Source organism: Uloborus diversus, chromosome 1 (assembly GCF_026930045.1).
Source record: "Uloborus diversus isolate 005 chromosome 1, Udiv.v.3.1, whole genome shotgun sequence".
Classification (NCBI taxonomy): domain Eukaryota; kingdom Metazoa; phylum Arthropoda; class Arachnida; order Araneae; family Uloboridae; genus Uloborus; species Uloborus diversus.
In genome coordinates this window covers 242914500-242937767 of record NC_072731.1, presented here as the reverse complement: position 1 = coordinate 242937767, position 23268 = coordinate 242914500, and the positions used below count along the sequence as shown (strand labels likewise).

The 23268-nt window shown below is 35.1% G+C and overlaps 1 protein-coding gene across 1 annotated transcript in view; it reads left to right on the top strand.

Annotated features, from left to right (window-relative positions):
• LOC129219649 (glucose dehydrogenase [FAD, quinone]-like) overlaps positions 1-22442 on the top strand; it is an 86184-nt gene extending 63742 nt beyond the window's left edge. Inside the window, exons 11-16 of the mRNA XM_054853923.1 lie at positions 730-932; positions 11554-11707; positions 15262-15410; positions 15543-15720; positions 20071-20293; positions 22181-22442. Coding sequence (XP_054709898.1) covers positions 730-932; positions 11554-11707; positions 15262-15410; positions 15543-15720; positions 20071-20293; positions 22181-22340 — 1067 coding nt within the window. The 3' untranslated portion in view covers positions 22341-22442. The remainder of the gene's footprint in view (positions 1-729; positions 933-11553; positions 11708-15261; positions 15411-15542; positions 15721-20070; positions 20294-22180) is intronic.
• Positions 22443-23268: the final 826 nt, after the last annotated feature.

Genomic DNA, 23268 nt, shown 5'->3' with positions numbered 1-23268 from the left:
AGACCGAGCTTTCCCAGACTTGCTAATGAAAAAATTGGTTCATGGATACATCATGTGACTGGTGGGAGGCTTGGCGAAAACTTTGGCAGCATGGTTGCTAGGCAACATTATCTATAGTTTGGCACTCGACATGTATTTTAAGACGTAATGTGTTTTCATTATTTTTTTTCCAGGTGCAGAGTTTGAACTGTTTTTCTTTTAGTTATGCATTATTTTGACATTAGTAATTAGTTTTCGATCACAGTTTTCAGTAACTATTATTTCATTTGGAACTGCTACGTCAGCGTTGGTGTGAACGTAATGGCGTAAACGTTTTGCGTTAACGCAAAAATGTACTAATCGGTATCTCAAATTTAAATTGTAGGTAAAAATCTTACCGTTTGCCGATTCTTTTTGGGCGCTTGCATCTTTAATTGCTTAGAGAGTTATTGAAATTGACTAAAGAAAATGCACAATACTATCTAAACGAAAAACTCACTATATTAACAAACTATTTACAACTTAGAATAACAAATTTACTAATTGGACTCCATAAAAGATCATTCTTCCGTGTTCCATCAATTCTATTTATTTTATTTCTCGCTGGCGTTGTTCGTCTGCTACGATCAACGCCCGCTGTTGCTAGGATATCCACCAGTCACATGGTTTGGTTTATGAGCCGCAAAAAGGTTGCCATAGTTCGGTCTATTCTTATTATTAGTCTATGATCTCACATCTTTTTTCGATTAGTTGGCTCCGGAGCTGCTGGATCAGTCGTTGCCGCCCGGTTGTCCGAAATGCCATGCGTTAGTGTTCTCTTGCTCGAAGCTGGTAAACCTACACCTATCCTGACAGAGGTTCCTAGTATAGGTAGAGCATTCGTGTTCAGTGACATCAACTGGATGTATCGAACAACTCCTCAGAGACACACTGCATCGGCTTTGGTGAATCGGGTAAGAGGTTTGCTTAGTAACCATTTAAAGGCAAAGACAACCTTCTTCTTTATCCAGTTAGGGGCTGTTGACAAATATTGTCACGCTCTGAGGGGGAAAGGGGAGTTTGTGAAAGTGCGGCAGTTTGTGACAAGGAGGAAGGAGGTTGTAACAAGAAGTGTGACGTCACACATTTTTTGATGAAAATATACACATGCTTGTGAAAAATAGCATGACATGTGACAAGGATGAGAGAAGAGGTTAAAGTGAAGTGTGACACATTGTGACAAAGAGGGGGTAAAAAATATTGGGAAATGTGTGATATCATGTATGGTCATCCCCTAAGTGGACAGTTCCGAGGTTCCCTTTTATGTCAGCGGAATACGTTAAAAAGAGCATGTTCATTTTTGATTTATTTTTAGATTTTTCTTTTGAACCGGAACCCTAATTATCACACGGTTGGAGTTACAGGATAGAGAAGGGATAATAATCAATACAAAAGTTCTTCCCCCTTAGTTACACATTCCTTTATTAAATGATTGAAAGCACTGACTAGTATATTCATTTTAAAATTGGGAGATGATTCGATAATTGAGATTTTGGCACGGTCGCCAAATTTTGGGCAGTAACCGTACCATTCTGGGAATATCATCTATAGTCTGACCACCGATGAAATGAACATCCCGTTTACAATCTAGTTTCTATTAGCAATCCGGTATCTATTAGTTTGCAGATGCCAACTTTTGCAGATATGTGCTAGCCTCTAAATTAAGCAGACTCACATGAAAATGAAACGAAACCCGTGCAGCATATTTTTCCTTTTCTCCCTTCTTCAGATCTACTCGTCTAAATTGGCTGTTTTCCAATTCAAATACAAATGTGACGACCCGCAACAGGCTCGTGGCCCAGCTAGGCTGGTCCAAGTCAATTTATTATTCCTCAATGAAGATCAATGGCCCTCTTAAAGCTAACCACCCCCTTGCTCATTACCACCTCTTCCGGTAAGCTGTTCCAAGTGCCCACAACCCTACTAAAGTAGCAGTTTTTCCTTATTTCCAGGTTAGCCTGAGATTTGAATAGCTTAAAACAATGACCCCTCGTCCTGCTTTCGGTGCAAAAAATCCAATGCAACCGTGGGCAGACAGTAAGCCGATAGCCGAAATAACATTTGTATCTCGCCTTTAGCATGAAACAACTTAGCGGCAATAGAAAAAACTGTTAAGAATCTCGGTTATCGAAATCGTCACTGAAATTAATGTGGAACAGGTACATACTACCTACTTCTACGAGCACAAAACTTAATTCCTTAATCAATGAAATGTCTTGTCAAGCGCAATGTCTTGCGCTCCACCTCTATTACGAATGGTTTGGTTTCTTGTTACAAACGTGTCCAGTCCAGTTACCTACGCTTAGCCATTTTCTTTTCGTAGGAGGTGAACTGGCCCTTGGGAAAAACCGTGGGTGGTTCGAGTGCTATGAATGGCCTAATTTACGTACGTGGCAACCGTAAAAATTATGATGACTGGGCGGCAGGAGGAGCAGTCGGCTGGAGCTACAATGAAGTGTTCCCTTACTTTTTGAAACTTGAAGACAATGCTGATATTGAATTTCTGGCAAATGGTAAGAGCAAAAATAGTCTTCTTTCTCATAAATTACAGCTTACCATCAATAACTTTATTTTTGAATTCAAATAAAATGATTTCAGTGAAGAACAAAAAGATATTCTTTGAAAATATTTTTTAATGAATCCAAGGAAATATATTCTTTAAAACCAGTAACAAAGCAGCTTTTAAGAAAAACAATTCTTCGTATGCAAAGAAGTGTTTGGAAGGTAAACTTTGTTATACTCTTCACAAGGCAACATTACTGCGAACAAAATCATACAATTGCAGTAACAAACTATACAAACTTTTGACCTTTTTCCCAAATAGGTGTCCCCGGCATTAATGTATTTCTCGTACCTTCAAGGCTGAATCCAAAGGGGGGGGGGGGCTCATAGCCCCCCCCCCCCCGAAGCCCAAAATGTTTTGTAACGTAAAACTCATTAAAGTTTTTTTTTTTTTTTTACTTTCTAATGTCAGAAAAGGAAAATAAAAAAAGTTTTTTAATTCTTTATTTTATAACTATTAAACGAGTGAACTATTTGAAGAAATACAGAAAAAGCAATTCTAGTTCTCATTAGCTGCAAAGCATACTTGAAATTTAGACACTTATTTGGACCTACTCTCTTTCCCAATTCAATTTTCCCTTCTCCTTCCCAAAACTCTTATAAAACTTACACTACTCCGATTTCGAGCAGGGGAATCCCCAAGGGCCGGGCCCTTAGTTTCTGACTAGGCTAGTATCTGGTTACAAAGACATGACAAATTCAGCTCCTTGATACAACCTGCGTAAAAAATGCAAAAATCATGATTCTCGCGTTTTGGTAGCATATTTTTCAAGATACATTTTTGTGACTGATATGTTTCATGTCTTACTATTTATTTAATACCGAGTTCAGTATTTTTAAGTTCTTTTGTTATTGCTTGCTTTCATCTTACTTCTACTGCATACTTTTAATATCTTAAGCATGAGAAAAAGCATAACACTTATTACTCATCTCCATTCATTTTCTGCACTATTTGTGATTGAAAAGAAAATTGTTTGTTTTGAGAAATATTTCGATACATTATTTTTAACTTAAAACAGGTGTGTCTTACAAAGTTATAATCATTTTGTAAGACTGTGCAATCAACTTCTGGAAAGGGCAAATGAAGTGCTTTAAATACTTTCAACTGTTCTAGAGTCTTTGAAAATTATTTAAGTTTTTGAAATTCCTTAAAAAGTACTTCAGTTTTCTCTCTTATCAAAAAAATAAAGTATGAATTGTCCGAATGGCCAAAATATTACTTTTTCGTTACTTATTTTCTAAAACTCTACACCATTTCTTTTAAACCATTTTGTGCATCTTTTACTATACGGCATGTGATGAAATGGGGAGGGGAGAGAATATTAGAGAAATTATCAAAAACAAACTACACTAAAAGCCGATATGAGCAAGTGACGATGTGCTTCTTTTTCTCCTCCCTCGTTTTTCCTCTCTGTCGATATATATGTCAACGATTTGTTTAACAAGCAATTTTCATTTCGATTGATCTTGATTTGCAAAAGAATGCATAACTTTTAAAAGATTTTGTTTTCCTATTTTTCTTCATATTTCGTAGTCTCAACTACCCCCATATAAGGAGTCAAATTACAGATTTTTAATATCTGTTTTTCAAAAATTTTCCCGAGGGAGAATCCCCCGGACCCCCTGAAATTATGGATAGTCTACATCCAACTTAAAGGGCCACTCTCCTGTTCTCCTTACCACTACAAGTTGAATGAAAAAATAACAATAATCAATTAAAATTTAAAAAAAAAACAGCAGGAGTACTAAGAAAACGAGATAAAAACATGGGAACTGCATCAGTAAAAAACACACATGCGGATGAAAATAGTCTGTTTCACCTGCAACAAAAATGTCCGGACCGCAAAACTTAAAAACAATACCTGCAATAGCTCAGTGCCACGTCAAATCTAAATCCAATTGTGTGAGTTTAGAGCTTTTACTTCTAGTTAAATATTTTTATGCGTGAGTATATATGTATATATATGTGTGTGTGTGTGTGTGTGTGTGTGTGTGTGTGTGTGTGTGTTAGGGCAATGTGCGAATCCGCGCCCTCCCGAGAAAAATTTCTGGATACGGCCTTGCGTATCTTCAAATAAATTTTAAGAAAACAGCCAAGCAAATTTACACCTAGTTTTAAGAGGAAGGTTGCTTGAAATTAAATCAGGATACGCGGAATGTAGATATAGTTCATCATCCAGTCCCAAGTTTGAGTTTTAAACGATACTGTTAACGATTATTGAACCAAAATCAAGAAGTATTATGTCCTTTAGGTTTCCATGTAAGTGGTGGACCTGTAACAGCAACAAGGCCAAGGTACCAACCTGCTGTGAAACGTGCAGTCATTCAAGCAGCTCAAAACCTTGGCTATAATTTCGTTGATCCTAATGGACCAACTCAACATGGTAAGTTTCATTCAAAATAGACCACTAATACACAAAACTAGAGACAAATTTAGAACAAAAATTGATAAAAATGAGAAAAAAGAAGTTAGGCGTTAGTAACAATTTTATCAATGAGGTTACATACAAAGAAAGCAATACGTTGTTTGATTTTATTTTCTTCATTTTTGTTTTTGCATTGGGGTTGCAAATAAATTTTATGCGGTAACATAATTGGACATACATGAATTGATGTCGATGTGGTTCTGCTTTCATTCAGCTATTTGTACAATCCAGCTAATTTAATTTTAATGTTAACATTTGGACAACAGGTAAGAAATTCTTGGCAGTCTTGTTGCACATATAGTCTGAAGCCTAGTCTTGTTGCACACATACTTAAAGTAGTTCTGTTGCACACATAAGTAACGCACAGCAAAGAGACTGGTTAAGGTTCGATCACCCCGTAAAAACTTTTTAATATTATTACAAATCCTAATACAGTAGTTTATCTTTATGGAACCCTCTTTTTTACCCCCCCCCCCACTCAACCCTCACTGCAGAGGTGAATTCTGGCTACTCTATTGAAATTGTTTTAAGATTTGTCGCTTAGCATAACGCAAATTCAGCGGTAATTACACCTTTTACACCTTGTAGTGAAACCATCTTTTACACCTTGTACCACTGCTTGACTTCTAGATTCTCATGTTAGTTCAGATGTTTTTTAGACGTAATTTTCGTTTGAGTTTTTTATTTAATGTTTCAAAGTTTTTTTTTTTTTTAAATAATTTATTTCATATTGAGAAATAAAAATTTTATTCTACTTTTCTTGCTTTTGCAGGGTTTTACGACCATCAAGCAACCGTGCGAAGAGGTCAGCGCTGCAGTGCAGCTAAAGCATATTTAGTTCCAAGTGAAAATAGAACTAATCTCGACATTCTTGCCAGAGCTCGAGTCACGAAGGTAACTTTAAGTGAATTTAATTAATTAAACAAATAGTTTATTAAATAAAGGCGATTTAAAGGTGACTAGTCTCAGAAATGATTTACAGTTATGCTTTAAGAAGCATTTCTGAAAACATTCAATTATCTCAATTTTTATTTGTAGACTAGCTGCGTGCTCGGCGTTGCACGGGTTACTTCAAAAATGAAAGAGATGTCCAATTGATGTTTTTGTATTACTCTGACATCAGTTGCTAAAGCGCTAAGGAATAAATAAATACGCATAATACAAGGTTTGCAAAACACCAGTAGAGCATATTTTTGGCAAAAATCTTTTTCACGTTAACCATAGTTATCAATGATACAAGTTATGAGTATTTTCAATTAGCACAAAGGATGAAAATATATGCATTAACAACTATAATCTGTGTTCACTTTAAACCGAATTAAATCTGATAGATTATATCTGAAACATTTATATACAATTACGATCAGCTTTTTACATAAAATGACACACACTTTTTGGTTGCTTACGTGAAACTAAAAAAACCAAGACTTAATAAATACCAATAAGCATTAATTTAATACCAAGTCATCAGATTCGAATTAAGTTTTAGTTAAAATGCTTAAAAACAATTTTTTGTTCAATTCTGTTTCACTTAAAGAAATCCAAACAATCTTAATTTAACGTGTTCTTTTAACGATACAAACTGCATTTCAAAAATAGAAACAGGAAGGAAAAACAGAGTTATTACAATTCGAAAACTCACCCATGTGACGGGCAAAAGTCCAACAAAATAAACATAATTAGTCGCACATCCCAAATTTACCAAAATATGAGGCCGGTGAATGATAAACTTACACTACAATCAATAAACATAGCTAAAGAAACAACTTTCATATGCTGAAAAGAGTTAAGACGTTGAGTGTAAAAAAAAATAAAAAACGGACAGACGATAAAATAAAGGCTATGTCCGAATAGAGCAACCAATTTTAAACTAATTTAAAATGAAATTCTAGATGGAAACGTTGTTTTTGGACAGCAGTCAAAAAAATCTCTTCCAAAACAATTATTGGGGCCGTGGTAGCCCGATCGGTAGAGTGTCGGATTCGGGGCCGGAGGGTCCTGGGTTCGAACCTCGATGGTCGAAGACCCACCGTCGTCATTAAAGGGGACTGGGTGACGTTAAATATGCTCGTGGTCTCAATGTCCTCCAAGTGAAACGATACCTCTGGGGGTGCTAGTACTAGGTAGCTATTAGCTCCTGGACTAGTTCTAAATTCTCATTAACTGTTCGATCCGGTGATGGTGCTGCCATCTATCGGTATATAAAATAATGGAGGCCAGGCACTTAGTATGCAGTCCTCGACATAAATACAGTTGTAGTCAGTTGTGACTCTGAATAGGAATAGGAAAACAATTATTAGAATTTTATTTGCTCATTCATACGCAAAATGGCAACAGGAAAGAAATAAAAATTCCTGAATAATGTTATGTTAATTAACGTTTTAATTAATATCTCCGCTAATTAAAGTCGTACTGTTACGAGATTGGTTCTATAGTTTTCTTTGGAAAATCTCAAATTGATCGGTACTGTCTGACCACGGATCGTATGGAAAGACAAACATCCGTTTTACAGTCGGAAATAGACGAATCTATAATTTTTTAGCGATGTCAGCTTTTGCGGAAATAGAGTCTCATTCAAATGAGCGGAATACGTGCATCAAATTTTTACTTTTCCCCCCTCATTTAGATAGATTCGTCTTATCTGGACGTTTGAAAATTCCATACAATCCGTGGTTGGACTATATCTCGTTCGACTCTCGATTCGCAGCGGTTCTCGAGAAGATCGATCTTTAGACAGACAGACGGACGCGAACAGATTTTAATATATAGTGGATGGATGGATAAGCAGATAGTGAATAAAGTCATTTTCTAAATGCATTGAATTGGATCCTCTAATTGCCTCAATATGAAAACTGTTTTTGGCAAACCTAATTTTCTTGTTACTCGTGCGCGGAAGTTTAATAAATAGTACTAAGTTATTCGACAATTAAAAAAAATATTGAAAGTTTTAATTTAGAAATCATTAGGAAAAAATGCGGCAGTTGCACGTCACAACGATAAAAACGTCAATATGATGCAGTCAATCCTATGGTACCCTTGTTCAGTGTGAAAAGAAGGAGATAAGCTTGGATAAAAAAAACATGAATTAAAAAATTGTATATTGTTAGTATTTGATTAACTGCAAGACTTAGAAGAACCAACTGCGAAGAACAGTTACATTGCAAAATTCAAAAACCCTATTGACGATTGATTACACTAGTCAACAAAAAAAAAACGTTTTGTTTGCATCCTGGTTTTAAATAATCTATTCCTACTAATTTTTGGTCGCGAAAAACAAATATGGTAGTGTTTTTTTTTTTTTTTTTTAATAGCTCTTGTTCTCAAAATGCATAAAATCCCACAGGAGCAAGATGCGTAGCAACCACACATTAATTTAAAGGTAATTTTTAAAAGGGAAAAAAAATCCTGCGCAATAAAAGTTATTAAAAAGGTCCTGTTTTATTGAACAATGCTTATTTTTCGGAAAACAGTGGTTGCTTTTGGCATATTACTGTAAACACTTCATTTTCGATTGCTTTTTGTACGTCAAAGAAGGACCATTTCTTGTAATAGTTCAGCAGCATCTGGTGAGCATTAACTCAGCCCAATGACCCTGATATCTGTGTTCCATTGTAAAGATATCTCGGTAAAACCTTGCCTCATACTCACTGCTCATTGCTTTAGTTTTTAACCAAAATATCCTGGAAGAATTGAACAAAATCGAGTTTCATAGACACATTATTCATCAATGGTTACAGAACTTCCGTAGGGATTGTTTGGCTTTAGTTAGACCAACTGTTTTTAGTTCTCGTCTTCTCTGCTGCTGAGAAATACTTGTAATACAACCTTAAAAGCTTCTTAGGTGTTTTTTTGTCCCGTCGCCACCCCCCCCCCCCCAAAAAAAAAACAGTGATTTTCATAATATCGCGTTTTTGAAGGGCCGTTAAAAATTCGCCCCTTAACCTTAGCTTCAATACACATTGGAAATTTCTCTCTAAGATATTGAAAAATTGTCTTTGTTCACAACTTTCACGAAGTTCTTCATTATTCCCAGCAGAATGAGCATGGGTGAAAGCAGAATTGGGTGGATCTACTAGAGGATTATTTTGGGCATTTCTCTTCCCAGAATTAAAATTTCTTGAAGTCCATTTTCGGTTTTCATGTAGTGCGATTTTCTATCACAACCTAGGGTCGAATTTTAGAAAACACTCAGTCCCGTCGGGAGGTGTTTCTATCTGCCAGGAATAAAGAGCATTAGGGGGAATTCACAATCCTAGTTGTCTCTGTATCTTGAAAAGTAGAGCTAATCTGAACTTTTTATGGTGATTTCCGTGTTTAGCGAGGATAAATACTTCGGAAATAACTTTTTTTTTTTTTTTTTTTTGAGCCGGATGCATTTTTGCTGTTGACTAGTGTTATGAAATGTGCTATAAAAAATTACAATTGGACAAAAATTCAAAAATGAAATAATTTCAAACCAAACGCATGTTTTTTGCGCGTAAAAAAATTCAAATGCAATCTTTTCTTTACGCCTCTGATAAATCGATTTTTTGAAACAGCCTTTTAATAACGTTATATGCTCAAAATTGGAAATATTTTTATTTGTAGTATCGGACATTGAGCTCTGAATATATATATATCTTGTAATACTTGAGTAAATATGAAATATTTATTATATTATTGTTACAGATACTAATTGAAAATAGAACGGCGATCGGTGTTCAGTTTGATTTTAACGGTGGCAGTCATCAAGTCAAAGCTGTAAGAGAAGTCATAGTATCGGCTGGAGCAGTCAACACACCTCAATTACTCATGCTCTCCGGAATAGGTCCTATGTCTGAACTAGAAAGATTTAATGTAAGACGATTTGAATTTTACTTTTATTTTATATTTATAAATATAAAATAAATGAATGTATTAGAACAGTGAATTATAAAATGTATTAGGACAGTGTAGACTCGGGAGATAGAAACGTTTACAGCAGAAGATATTAGAATACTGTATAGGTAAAGTTAAAGCTCCACTTATTGTTTGTTTTCTTTTATGTAGTCGGTCTTAAAAAGTTTTAAGTGGTTTTACAACCACCTGGTGGATAGGTACACATTCAGCTCGATTCTCACCCACGGATTAACTTCACTATCATTTTCGACCGCAACTCTGTCACGTGACGAATTTGACACCAGATTGAGGGTCGACTAGCCGCGTTCACAACAGACTTTCCGACCCCGTAAATCTCCGCTCCGGCTCCGCAAAAAAACCGAGTGAAACATTTCCCGTTTCTATGCAAAAAGAGGTTTCCCATTGTACCAGAGAAAGCGGTTTTGACCCAGCATCCTTAGCGACAAGTAAACGAACTTGTTTCGCGTAATGCATTCTGGGTAAAAACTCCGCTTTCACTCCAGAAGCAAGCAGGAGGAAAAAAATTCCACAAATACCCCGCAAATAACCGGAATGCGGTGAAAAGCAGGTTTTTTTCGAGGTTGAAAGTAAAACGCGTTTAAAGATAGGTCCTAGGTAGACTTTTATTGAAGTTTTTTTTCTAAATCATGCTATACAGCAGCACTTACCAGGGCTACTAGTACTATTTCTTGCCCCAAGACAAGGAGAGGTTCACCTTCCATTTGTACTGGTTTTCTCCAAGTTTTTAATTTTGCCACTCACATCCCTTTGCTTCTCACAGCCTCAAATGATGTCGCGCTCCGAGGGGGAGGGAAACTGTGACAGTTAATGAGAGGGAGGGAAGGAGGAACAAGAAGTATGACACCACACATTTCTTTTTAACAACGTTCTTAAAACAAACTGCGTCACATGTGACAAGAGGAGGGGAAGGAATAAGGTAAAATGTGTGACAAGGGTGGAAGGAACCAAATTTGTTTTTAAAAGTGTGACATCATTTATGAACAGCTCCTTAGTGAATTGGGAATGATTTCGTCCGCGTGACTTGTCGAAAAGGGAAGAAAATAAGTTCGGCGAATGAGAGAATCATCTTAAATGAAAGCTTCAAAATACAGTAAAACCTGTAAAGTTGACCAGCCTTGTAAGTTGACCACCTGTCTAAGTTGACCGCTATTTTCAAGCGCAGAATTACATCTCATCATATAATTCAACCTCTATAAGTTGACCACCTGCTTAAGTTGACCACTGAAGTAGCGCACCGCAAGTGGTCTACTTACATAGGTTTCACGTAGTACCAAATACGTAGCATTTAACATGATACTGAACCGTAAATTAGCAAGACAAATAGACAGGTCACAGAATGCTCAAGAACAACATGCATAATAACAGGGAACATGTTTCGAAACATGCGTCCTATTAGATGTTCTCATAACTCTGGGCATGGAAATCTGAGGGGAAATATTCATTAGCTGAAATCTTCAATAACAGGTAAATTTCAAAAGATGCCTACTATTTTCCTACCAGAGACTCAAAAATAATAATGATAATGATAACAAACAAAAATTTTAGTAACCTTTAAAAAGCAGAATGTTAGTCAATAAAAAATATATTATTTAATTAAAAGGGCTACCACATAATAAAACGAAATTAATTATTTTTTATTTTTTCGAAGATTCCTTTTGTTGCGGATTTGCCAGTTGGTTTAAATCTTCAAGATCATATTGCTGGTATTTTAAACTACGTTCTAAAGGATGAGAACATAGAACCCATTGATAAAAGATTACTGGACAAAGAAAATATTGAAACCTACATTAACACTCGAATAGGTGAGTATACAAATGATTAAGGATGCACCGATTAATTGGCAGTAATTGGTCATCGGCCATATTGTCAGTTATTTATAACATGCCAATTTTTGCCCATTAATCAGCAGTAAAGTAACTTTTCATTAAACTTACTTTAAACATGCTGAGAGCAAAAACCTAAGCTGGGTGATTTCATAAAGAATAAATAAATGCAATTTTTTTTATTATTTAATTAAAAAAAATTCGGTGGTTGGACGATGATTATATGCATATCTGTCTCGGTTATCTTGACTTCTCCTCAATCTTTGAGCAGAACAAAAGAAAAAGAAAAAGTTAATTATATTTCCGCTGTTAACACACATAACTGCAGCATACATTTTACAATTTGTTTTAGGAACTACTCCGTGTTCATTCAACAAAAATGTTATAATTGTTTAATATGTGTTTGGATTTTTTAAAACATGTTTTAAATTTTATTTTCACAAAAATGGATGATTTGAGCAATGTTATTTTTTTTAATACTAATAAGTTACATCCGACATATATACCATGGAACAATTTATCTCAAGAGTCAATATTTTTCTTCCACTGCTATACCTTTAGCGCAAATAGGACTTTAAGATAGTTTTACGATGTTCATAAAAAAATAAAAGTTATGGGTTAGAGAATTACTTGTCTACTTATCATGGCAACGAACTAAAAATTTGATTGTTCTTGTCTAGTTAACAGAATATAGTTTTATTAACAATAATGAAAAAATCGACTTATAGAATTTGAATAAAATTCAGAAATATTTTTGCAAAAAAGTACGAACATGGAAAAAAATAAATTATCAGTAACAGAGCTAAAAAAAGCTAATTAGTTCTGAAAAGTTAAAATTGCAATTTAAAAAAAAAACAAAACAAAATAATGATGTATTAATTGTAGCATTGAAAATCATTATAATTAATCGACAGCCGATGAATCAGTAATCGTTCGATTATCTTGTGCCAATTAATCGGTAATCGATCATCTTCAGCCGATTAATCGATAATCTCGCATTTTGCTTATCGGTGTATCCCTATAAATAATTAAATCTAGTAGTGTGCCTTTCTAATTTCCACAAAAAAACTACTGATTTTTACCCATAACTCTTCTTTTAAAGAACAAATCGTCGCCTCAGAGCATCACTAAGATATCTAATCCCGGGAATAACACTAAGATATCCTACTGTTGCTCTGAGGCGACGAAATGTGATTAAACGAAGGAACAGGATTAAAATTAGACCACTCTAAATCCATTGAAGGAAAAAAAGAATAATCTAAGTCGTGGTTTACGAATATCTAGCAGATGAAACAAAATAGAACAAATATGCACAAGCACATTAAACTCAAAGCTAATTCTGGAGGAGCCGACGGATCCGCCATTTTGGAGCAAACATGGTGCAGTGCTTCGCAGCGATAGCATTGCTGATGTTTAATTTCTTTAACATATGTTAAATTGAGTCAAATGGGTGGTTGTTCAGCTGTTAATTGTGCAAACAGCTCCACAAGAAAGGATTTTAACTCTTCAGATTTCCAGCATATGCAGAAAGAAAACAGAAATGGATAATTAATAGCCAACGAAATGACGGGCAGCCTGGAAATGGAGCACCCTTGTTAATATCGATTTGTTTCTCATAATTTACTATGATTACGTTATAAATGCTCTGTAATCTTTGCTAACATGTTGCAGTGTTCTACGGAATGTCTTTTATTCTGTATTTCCCTGTTGTGCGGTAAGTACGCTTGCTCCGACATGGCGGATGCGTCGGCCTCTCCAGTTATAGGGGTTCTACTCATAGCATCTCCTATTTGAAGTCTGTTACAAAGAAAGAAGTAAAGGAAAATAGACACAAGTTCAAATTATTTCACAAAAACTGCTTGATTTGCAGGTTCTATTCAATTATTATTGAAACATCGAAATCATTATTAAACGGTGCCAAAAATTACATCACACTTTTTCCAACATTTTTTATTTCTCCTCCCTCCCTCCTTTTTTCACAAAGTGTCACACTTTCCCTTATCTCTACCCCTCCCCTAGTCACATATCACACTATCTTCATGTATATAATAGCCAATGATCGAGTAACGCTCTTGATGTCATCAACAATGAAACTCGAGTGATAGCATGATAATTTGATATTATTTTTTGGTAATATTTGACATTCAGGGATGCTTTATTTTGACAGGGTGGAAATCGATCCGGTAACTTAACTGTTTTCTTGGAAAGACTGTGTCATTTCAGGGAAATGCAGAAACAAAAACAATGAACGCTATCAACTGGAGTTTATGGTTAATCCACTGGAGTTAGAGTTACAATTTCAACTATCAAAATATGACCAAACAGGCAATTGCTTCGTTCAAATGTAGAAGCAATTTTCACCCGTCATTCCTTGACGGGCGATTTTCTAGTTTTTCATAAACATATTGTCATAAGACAATGTGTGATGTCACACTTCTTTTTACCTTCTTCGTCCCCCTTGTCAAAAACTTTCAATCTTACCAATCCCCCCCCCCCCCCCTCCTTCTTTTTCCTCAAAGCGTGACATTATTTATGGAAGGCCTATTTAGTGTTTCTTCCGTTTTTCACAAATGACGGAATTTAAACAGATCTCAATTCATAATTCTTTGCTAAAAGCTTCCCATATGACTTTCTTCCCTTTTATCACTATGATTATTTATTTTTTTTATCTCCTATGTGCGATATGTTTTGAGAATTTATTAATTTATTCAAAAAATTAAAGTTAACTTTTTTCCAATCGTAAGACTAATATCAACCATTATTTTAACAAAAGGTAAAGCGTACGGAAAGTAAAAAAGAAAAGTTTAGGTATTTGAGTATATTGATTCCATGTATCGGAATAAAGAAGTAATAGATTTCCATTGTGTTCCAAGTTCCATTGTGATGATCACAAATTTCAAATTAATCATCAAATCCAATGGAAACTTTTTTTTGTTGTTGTTAAAAATACTATTTTAAGCGTTACAAAAGAAACTTTTGGTTCTCTTCTTTGAAGTTATATGAACTTTAACTTTTAAACAAACTATGGAAACTCGAATTTTAAAATCACCCTCATTTTTCTTTATTTCTAGTCTTCTCTTCGTAATTACATTTAATTTTTAAAAAAGAAGATGAAAATGAGAAAGCTGAATGAAGCACAGAATGAGCAGTAACTTTTTTTTTCTCTCCCTTGTTTAAGTTAATCATACACCTTTTTAACCCCTAAAAGTTTATAAATTAAAATAGACAGACAAATAACTTTTCTCAAAGGACTCCATTCGAGAAACACATTTTATCAACTAAAACTAAAGAAACCTGATCATAAGAGTTCAAAATAGCACAAAAATTACTTTCAACGATAGTATAAAGTTAGATTCTCCCAAAGTTATCATGTAAAATGTATGACACTTAAAAATTATGAATTAATTGAAAATACCCTGTAGACCGGCGCAGAGCAATATATCATTATTTTGTATTTAGCTCTCTTTATATCCCTTATTTTGTTGAATACTTCTTTGACAAAAGTAATTACGTTTTATTGAAAAATTCCTCAGGTCCTCTGGTCTCTACAACGGGCATTCACTTGACAGCATTTCTGAGTAACGACTTTGAAAAAATTAAAAACGACATTCCTGATTTTCAGTTGTATTTTCTGGAAATCAATTCTTTCTTTGCCAAGACTCAAGTGGGATATACTCCAGAAGTAAGTACTATTTCTTTACAACTAATCAAGAACATTTAGCGGTACGATTCTATTTTATTTTATAAAGTTGAGATACAAGCAACGTATTTATCGTGCAAATTTACGAAGACTTTGTACTATTATTTTCTGTAGGTATTCCAAAAAGTGTTTGGACCATATTTAAATGAATCAATCCATTTATGCCTATCACAGATACTTCATCCCAAGAGTAGAGGATCTGTTCGCTTGCGAACAACAAACCCTTACGATCCGCCTGACATAGATCCCAACTATTTTGAACATCCTCAAGATTTGCAAGACGTCGTGGAAGGTGAGATTCAAAACAAGACTTACATTAAACAATAACATTTTAAAATGCCTAAATTACTATCTGTTTCTAACGACTCCTAAGGGCAACAAAATATTACCATTATCTGCTGTAGTCGATTTGCTATGGGTATCAAACCAAAAGAGAAAATTTACCTATTCCATATAACGTCACGGAGCCATCAGCAAAGCGTGATCTTCTGCTTGTAACTAATTGATAAAGATAGAATAAATGACAGCGAATGATTAAGCGATCGGTAATAAGTGTAATCGTGTTAATCAAATTATGTAGAACCAATGATTTGAGCTGAAAATACGACAAAGATTTTGCTGTTCTCGCTGTACCTCAAAAAAATCGGCATGTGTGGTTTGCAACCTGAAGCATTTTTACGAGTACGGGAAGATAGTTTCCAAAATATACTTTGTATCTCAAACATCGATATCCGAAGCTGTGTGACTTTTGATTTCGTTTCTAGTAAATGTATTAAATTATGCTGCAGAAACGATTATTTTCCTTTTCTAAGTAGCAAAAAGAACCATTATTCTCACATTTGCACTGAATATTTGACAGTAAAAAATAAATTAAATAATTTCACGTGAAATCTTTTTTTTTTTCTTTAATTACGCCCACTAACGTCCTCTCGGACATAAGGCGCCTTGCAGTTCAATACAACAAAAATGCAGTAGCAGAGCGGGGAAGCTCCCTGAAGTCGACATCCTTCAGCACGTCGAGAAGAACGGGGCAATCAAAAAGATGCTCCCCTGTCATTTGCTTAGTCCCTTCACATAGTGGACACAGCGGGGAACTGGCCAGTCCGATTTTTAAAAGATGGGCTTGCAAGTAGTCGTGACCAGTAATGAGACGAAAAGATGTAACCCCTTCAACTCTAGGGAGAAGGGAAAGTTGCAGTCTTGTTTGGTCTTCAAGAAGACACGCCCAAGATTTTCCGCTGGCACTGCCACGGAGAGATGAAATTCTTTTGAGCCTGATATTGCTCCCAAAATGTCGCTTGGCGTTTCGAAGAGCGATCGGGAGGCAAGGTGGATTTAATGTTGAAGCCTCTTTAGCCAACAAGTCAGCTTGCTCGTTGCCATGGATGCCGCAGCACGTGAAATCTCACATGCTCGGTATCGGTACATCTGTGTGGGACGTTTGTTCTGTCATCAAGAAGCACAGCTTCACATGAAAAACAGAGCTTGAAGATTGCTTCCATGTAATTATGATTGATATCTTTATATGTCACTAAAAAAAGGTAAACGCAACTTAAAAGGTTTATGAATTGAGACTTTAATGAACTGACTGGGTAATAATTATCCTAAAATTCTGAAAGAGCAAAAGAATGGCATTGAGTCATTTTTATATGTGTTGGTTCTTTCAGGGGTACCCTCTCCCCCTGAATGAAAAAATGTCCATGAAACCATCCCTTAAAAATTTCAATGGCACAGCCAGTGCCATAACACCCCCCCCCCCCCCAGGTGGGCACCCCTGGTTCTTTTAAAATTAAATGGAAAAGCAGGACAATGAAATGCTAGTGAATAAATTGCATTTGTGTTCTTCACTTGACTCGGTTAAATACCTGAAAACTTTTCTCTTCTGCTAAAGAACATCGTTCCTTTGTTCGACTGTATGAAGCTGTTTATTTTTTGTCTCGTGTAATCTTTGTAAACCAAAAAGAAAAAGAAAATAGTCATGACATGTACTTAAATTGCTGGTGAGCATTAACAAACATGATTATACAAAAGAAATCCTTTAATAAGCGCATTAAGTTAGAAAAGGCTTAAACATTACATTCAAATTAATAACGACATTATTCATTTGTTTATTTATAACTTTTGTTCATTTTTATTACTTTTTATTTATATACTTGCTCACTTTGAATTTCTTGCGTGAGTCACAGTGCGTCAAAAAAAAGGGAAATTGTTTTCTTTTAGTTATAAAATGTTAATAAATTAAACTTTAAGTAAATATTTTAAATCACATTTGTTGTCTTATTGATGCAACATGTGATTTAAATCACTTCTTTACACATTTTTTAAAACATCCAGAAAGATTTGCCCAAAATCATAAATTCGTAAATAGCGAATGTATATAAAAAGACAAATCATTTTTATTTCTCTGACTTGCAACTAAATATATTTTCATCAATGCAATTTCGTATCCTCTCTAATTGCTCTTGGTCACTTTACATGAAATGCGAACATGGCCTTATTAAAAAAATATTGGGAGCCCTCTCTATTTATACTCTCGGAAACACAAAAATTGCACGGGGAACTAACAGTGACGACTCAAGCAGCGTTGGATTATTACTGAGCAACCCACGTCTTAAGTAAGCAGAACAAAAGGCGAAATGAATGAAGGAGAAAATCTTAATTTTCTTTCTTTTTCTTAAATAACCTAAATAGTTTTGATCATTTGAGGGCCTCTAAAAAGCAGAGATTCTATTCCACGGCCTACTAGTTGGCCTATTTGGTTAATTGAGCCCTGAATGCGCAAACCATAAATCCATAAATGCTAACGAAGAAGTGTTGATTTCCCTTCATTGACACTGTGCCGGCAGAGAAACAACATTTACAGAATTCGTCCATTCGTAAAGCAATTGAGAATTTGCAGCTTCCTCGCGTTGCACTGAAAATAAATGCAACATATTACTGATTATAATCGAAGAGGAAAAGCGTAAATATTAAGGAAAAAGACTTAAAAGATAAATATGTAATTCAAATAAACTACTTCATTTTTTCAGATACAATCAGAGCATACCAATTTGCGAAGAGGTTGCGTGTAACTTCTTTACTAATAATAAAGCTGAATGTCTGGATGTCTGTAGGATATCTGTAGGATGTCTGTAGGATGTCTGTGACGCGCATAGCGCCTAAACCGTTCGGCCGATTTTCATGAAATTTGGCACGAAGTTAGTATGTAGCATGGGGGTGTGCAACTCGAAGCGATTTTTCGAAAATTCGATGTGGTTCTTTTTTTATTCCAATTTTAAGAAAAAAAACTATCATAAATTACGAAATTATCATAACGTGTAACCGTAACATGGGCACAAGCCAATTGGCGAGATACGAAATCATCATAACGTGTAACCGTAACATGAGTACAAGCCAATTGACGAGAAAATTCACAATACATTATTTGTAAATACAGGCGAACCAAAAGACCTTTTAATTTTTCTATTACGGGCGAAGCCGTGCGGGTACCACTAGTTGTAGAATAAATAACGTTTCGTTCCGAGATTTTACTCCGTGTTAAAGCTAATGTTGTTTCTTTGAATAGAATTTGAAAATAGTTTACTGTCATCATTTGAGTGGGTCTCTAGAAGAAGGGCATACATTACACTTGATCTTCATTAATATTTAGTCCTTGCCTAGAAGCATATGTTACAAATCAAAAATAAAATTTTAAATTTCTAACATATGTGGCAGTGAGAAGCAAAGGGATATAAGTGTACATTTTCAAGTTCTGAGTAAAACGCGTTTAAAGATAAGGTCCTAGGTAGGCTTTCATTGAAAAGTTTTTCTAAATAATGCAGAAACTACTAAGGCTCTTTCCCCAAGACAGAGGAGATTTTCACCTACAGTTTGTGTTGGCTTTCTTCAAATTTTTAATTTTGCCACTTACATCCCTTTGCTTCTCATTGCCTCCTTCTTCTAGGGACTCATTCATTTGTTATTGTAGGGAAAAACCGCCTATATTGGACCACTGCTAAAATTGGACCGGGGGCTTAAAATCCAGCGTATAGAGATCTGTGCTACACTCTAACCGATGAAAATACAAAGATTTGTATCTGAAACCTTTGAGGATGAAGTTTCGCCACATTTCGACCTGTTGAAAACGTATTCGATCTTATTTTGAGAACTTAACTCATGATTTCTTTTCAGACAAAATTTTCACACACAGTTTTGCCCCATTTGAAGGAATTTATTCAAGGAGGTATTGTACTGGATAGCAAAAATAAAAGAGCCCTGGAAAATATAAGATAATATACTTTCCGAGCCACTTTTACCTTGGCCACCCTGTATATCGTGCCTAGAAAAACTTTATAGGTTTCAAATTCCAAAAATTACTTACAGAAGCGTGATTTTAGTACCCTCCATCAATCGAAGCTCTTATGGCAGATCCGTAATGATGTGATTAGGATTTGCGTATTCTTCACAATGCTGCCACGTTAGGTTGCCCCAACTATATTTTACCAGCTCATTACATGTAATATTGTGGTTCTGCTTACAATGATTCTGAGGTCAGTATCAATAAGTAAGCAAAATCGACGTAGACAATAATCATTTAATTCAATATTCTGCCCTACCAGACGGGTGTTGAACGGATTTTTCAATGGTGTTTCCTTTCTTCAAGGTATGAAAGCTTGCATGAAGATTTTGTCAAGTCCGGAAATGCGTCAAGTAGGCTCAGAACTGTTCAACACAACCTTGCCAAACTGTGAAAAATTCAGGCACGATGTCGATCTCTTCTTGAAATGCAATGTCAGGGGAGCAGTTATAACTATAAGTCACCCAGCTGGGACGGCTAAAATGGGGGATCCAACTGATCCAACTACAGTTGTCGATCCAGAGCTTAGGTAAGACTTGAGTTCTTCACATCAGTCAACATAGTCGACGGAAATTTTCAATGAAGAGTTTTTACCAGAACATTTTGCGTAATTTTGACGTGTCCGGAAAACTATGCAAATTCAAATACGGAAGTAGCCTATAACTTTTGTAATTTTTTTAGTGTTGTCACAGCGTTTTTTTTTTTTTTTTCCCCCTTTTGTACAGACTTACCTACATTGCCAGATTAAAACTGAATTGAAATTGGGCAATTTTGACTGACATTTTTGAAGCAAAACGATACGTATTTTGTAACATTCAACTAAAAATACATGCTGTGCAAAAACTGTCTTTTGCCCTGGAATATTGTACTTTTTATGCTGAGTTTAATGGTACAGATGAATTTTAAATATTTATTTAAAACATGGTAACTGACTGACATTTCAAAAAGTATATCAGTCAGTTAACATGCGTTTAACAATTTTTTTCTAATCGTCCAAAATGTATTTTGAGAATTGAATTATGCCATTGAATTCAGCCTAAAAAATACAGTATTCCACGGCAGAACATTGTTTTTACAATGTATATTTTTACTTGAATATTATAAAATACGTATTGGCTTGCTTCACAATGTCAACCAGTTACACATGGAATTGCCCAATAAAATTATGCTAATTTTGTACCATTATGTGCGAAAGTAGGGATAACCAAGACAAATTAAACACTGCAATCCCTTCGCAATTACTAGAGACATACAAGTAAAGTGCTTTTTACGAGGTAATCAACCAATACCGCTGTCATTTTTCGGTAAGTCGTACACTGTGGTCTTCTTTTACACAAGAGCTTCTGATTAAAAAACAGGATAATTTCTTAATATAAAAGAAAAACTTTATTTTGCAGTACCATACTATCCATCTTTTGGAAATGGGTATCAATAAAACTTTTGCGTTCACCACATCCGAATGAAATTTTGTTCATTTTTATGCGCTTAAAAAGCCCCCCCCCCCCCCCCCACCATTGTTTATGTAACATTCCAAAAATTCCCTGGATCGTGACTTCATCGTCCTTAAAAAACTGAACTGATAATAAAACTCCAATTGCAAAAATGTTCCAAATCAGATGCAGAGTTATGTTATTGAAAGCTTGTAGCAAAATTAAAATGAGTCAAAAAATACAAAATTTAACTTTTTATGCGGGTCCCAGGTCCCCTAACTTATGTTTAGGGAAATAAACTCCATTGAAAAATAATTCCAACACAAAAAGTTTGAAATGTGTTTAAAATTATATGTGTGCATTGAGTGTGGTTTCTCAAATTGTTCTAGGTTTTGCAGTGTGTTTTTGCATTTCACGGCATAACATTTGCATTTATTTTTAAATAGCAATGAAAAATATAAATACCTCGTTTTCCTTACTTTGACGACCTGCCATTCTTCTGAAAGGGCGATAAGTTCCAATCTCATCTTCTGTATGACCCCTTTAAACTTTGAAAAAGAATATCTCCTTGAGTTTTGGTCGCACAAATGTCAAGTTTTTTGCGTTAGAATTATTTTTCAATTGAGATTATTTCCCTAAATATGAGTTAAGGGACCTGTGGGGCCCGCCGTATAAAAAGTTAAATTTTGTATTTTTGACTCACTTTTATTTTTGTTTCAGACTTTCAATATCTTAACTCTGCATATGACTTTGAACATTTTTGCAATTGGAAGTATACATCTAGGACTAACGGTTGCGAAAAGAAAGGTCTTACAGGTTAAAACGGCACACCCTGTATATATGTGTGTGACGCTTGAATGTATTTATAAATGAACCCCCCTTCCTTCTATCCTGCCCCATGAATAATTTCTCGCTACGCCACTGCTAATCATTAAAACTTATTTCTTAATAAAAGGTACGGTGAGAAATATTTATTTGTTTTTCAGGGTGAAAGGTGTTAAGGACTTGAGAGTTGTCGATGCTTCCATCATGCCAACTGTTATTTGGGGAAATACAAACATCCCAACAATGATGATTGCTGAAAAGGCTTCTGACATGATCAAAAAAGGTGTGGCATGTTCCGAACATAACGTGTACTCCAAATGAAAGATCTTCTATTTTTGTAAAATTACTCATTTTCAAAAGATTTTCATAGTCACTTTGAGAAGTGAGAAGCAAACAGTAGACTTTTAAAGTTTTGAGTAAAATGAGCCAAGTTCAAACCATAAGTAGGCTTTCATTGATAAGTTTTTCTAAATCCTGACGTATAGCTAGCAGTACCTTTTTCCATCTTTTGCCTCTGAACAGTTGAGTTTCTCCTAGTATTCGAGGCAGTGAGAAACAAATGGATTACGTGGAGATTTTCAAGTTTTGAGCAAAACGTGTTCAAAGATAAGGTCCTAGGTAGACTTTCATTAAAAGTTTTTCAGACATGTGACCCAAACAGGAGGAAAAATACTAAAATTGCTTGGCTGCGTGAACTAACACAACACAGTTAGTATATTTTATTACAACTGAAAGCTCTCCCATGCATTTTAGTATCTATATAGCACACTATTTTAATTAGATGCATGAAATTAACTGGATCATTTTGAATTTAACTTCCAATGCCCCTTCTTTTTTTCTGTATACAGTATTTTGCTCTTTCAAAAAATACTGAATTCAGTAAAAATACTGAAAAATCACATGTCTGGTTTTTCTAAATCATGCTGTATAACTGTACTTACCAGGGCTACTAGTATCATCTCTTGCCCCAAGACAGGGAGAGGTTAATCTCCAAATTTTTAATTTTGCCACTTGCATCCCTTTGCTTCTCACTGCCTCATTTGTACTAGGTGCTTCAATTTTCCTTTCAATAACAGTGCTTGTTACGGATTTTTCGCAATGCATCTTTTCGATCCCAATAGATTTTATAGAACGTTTCATCGGGGTTCGTGCTCAATTTCAGAAATAAAATGAAGGAGTTTCGAAGGAGTAAAATGAGATTTTGGAGGAGTACCAACGGGCTGTCTTTAAACGATGTCACACTTTTTTC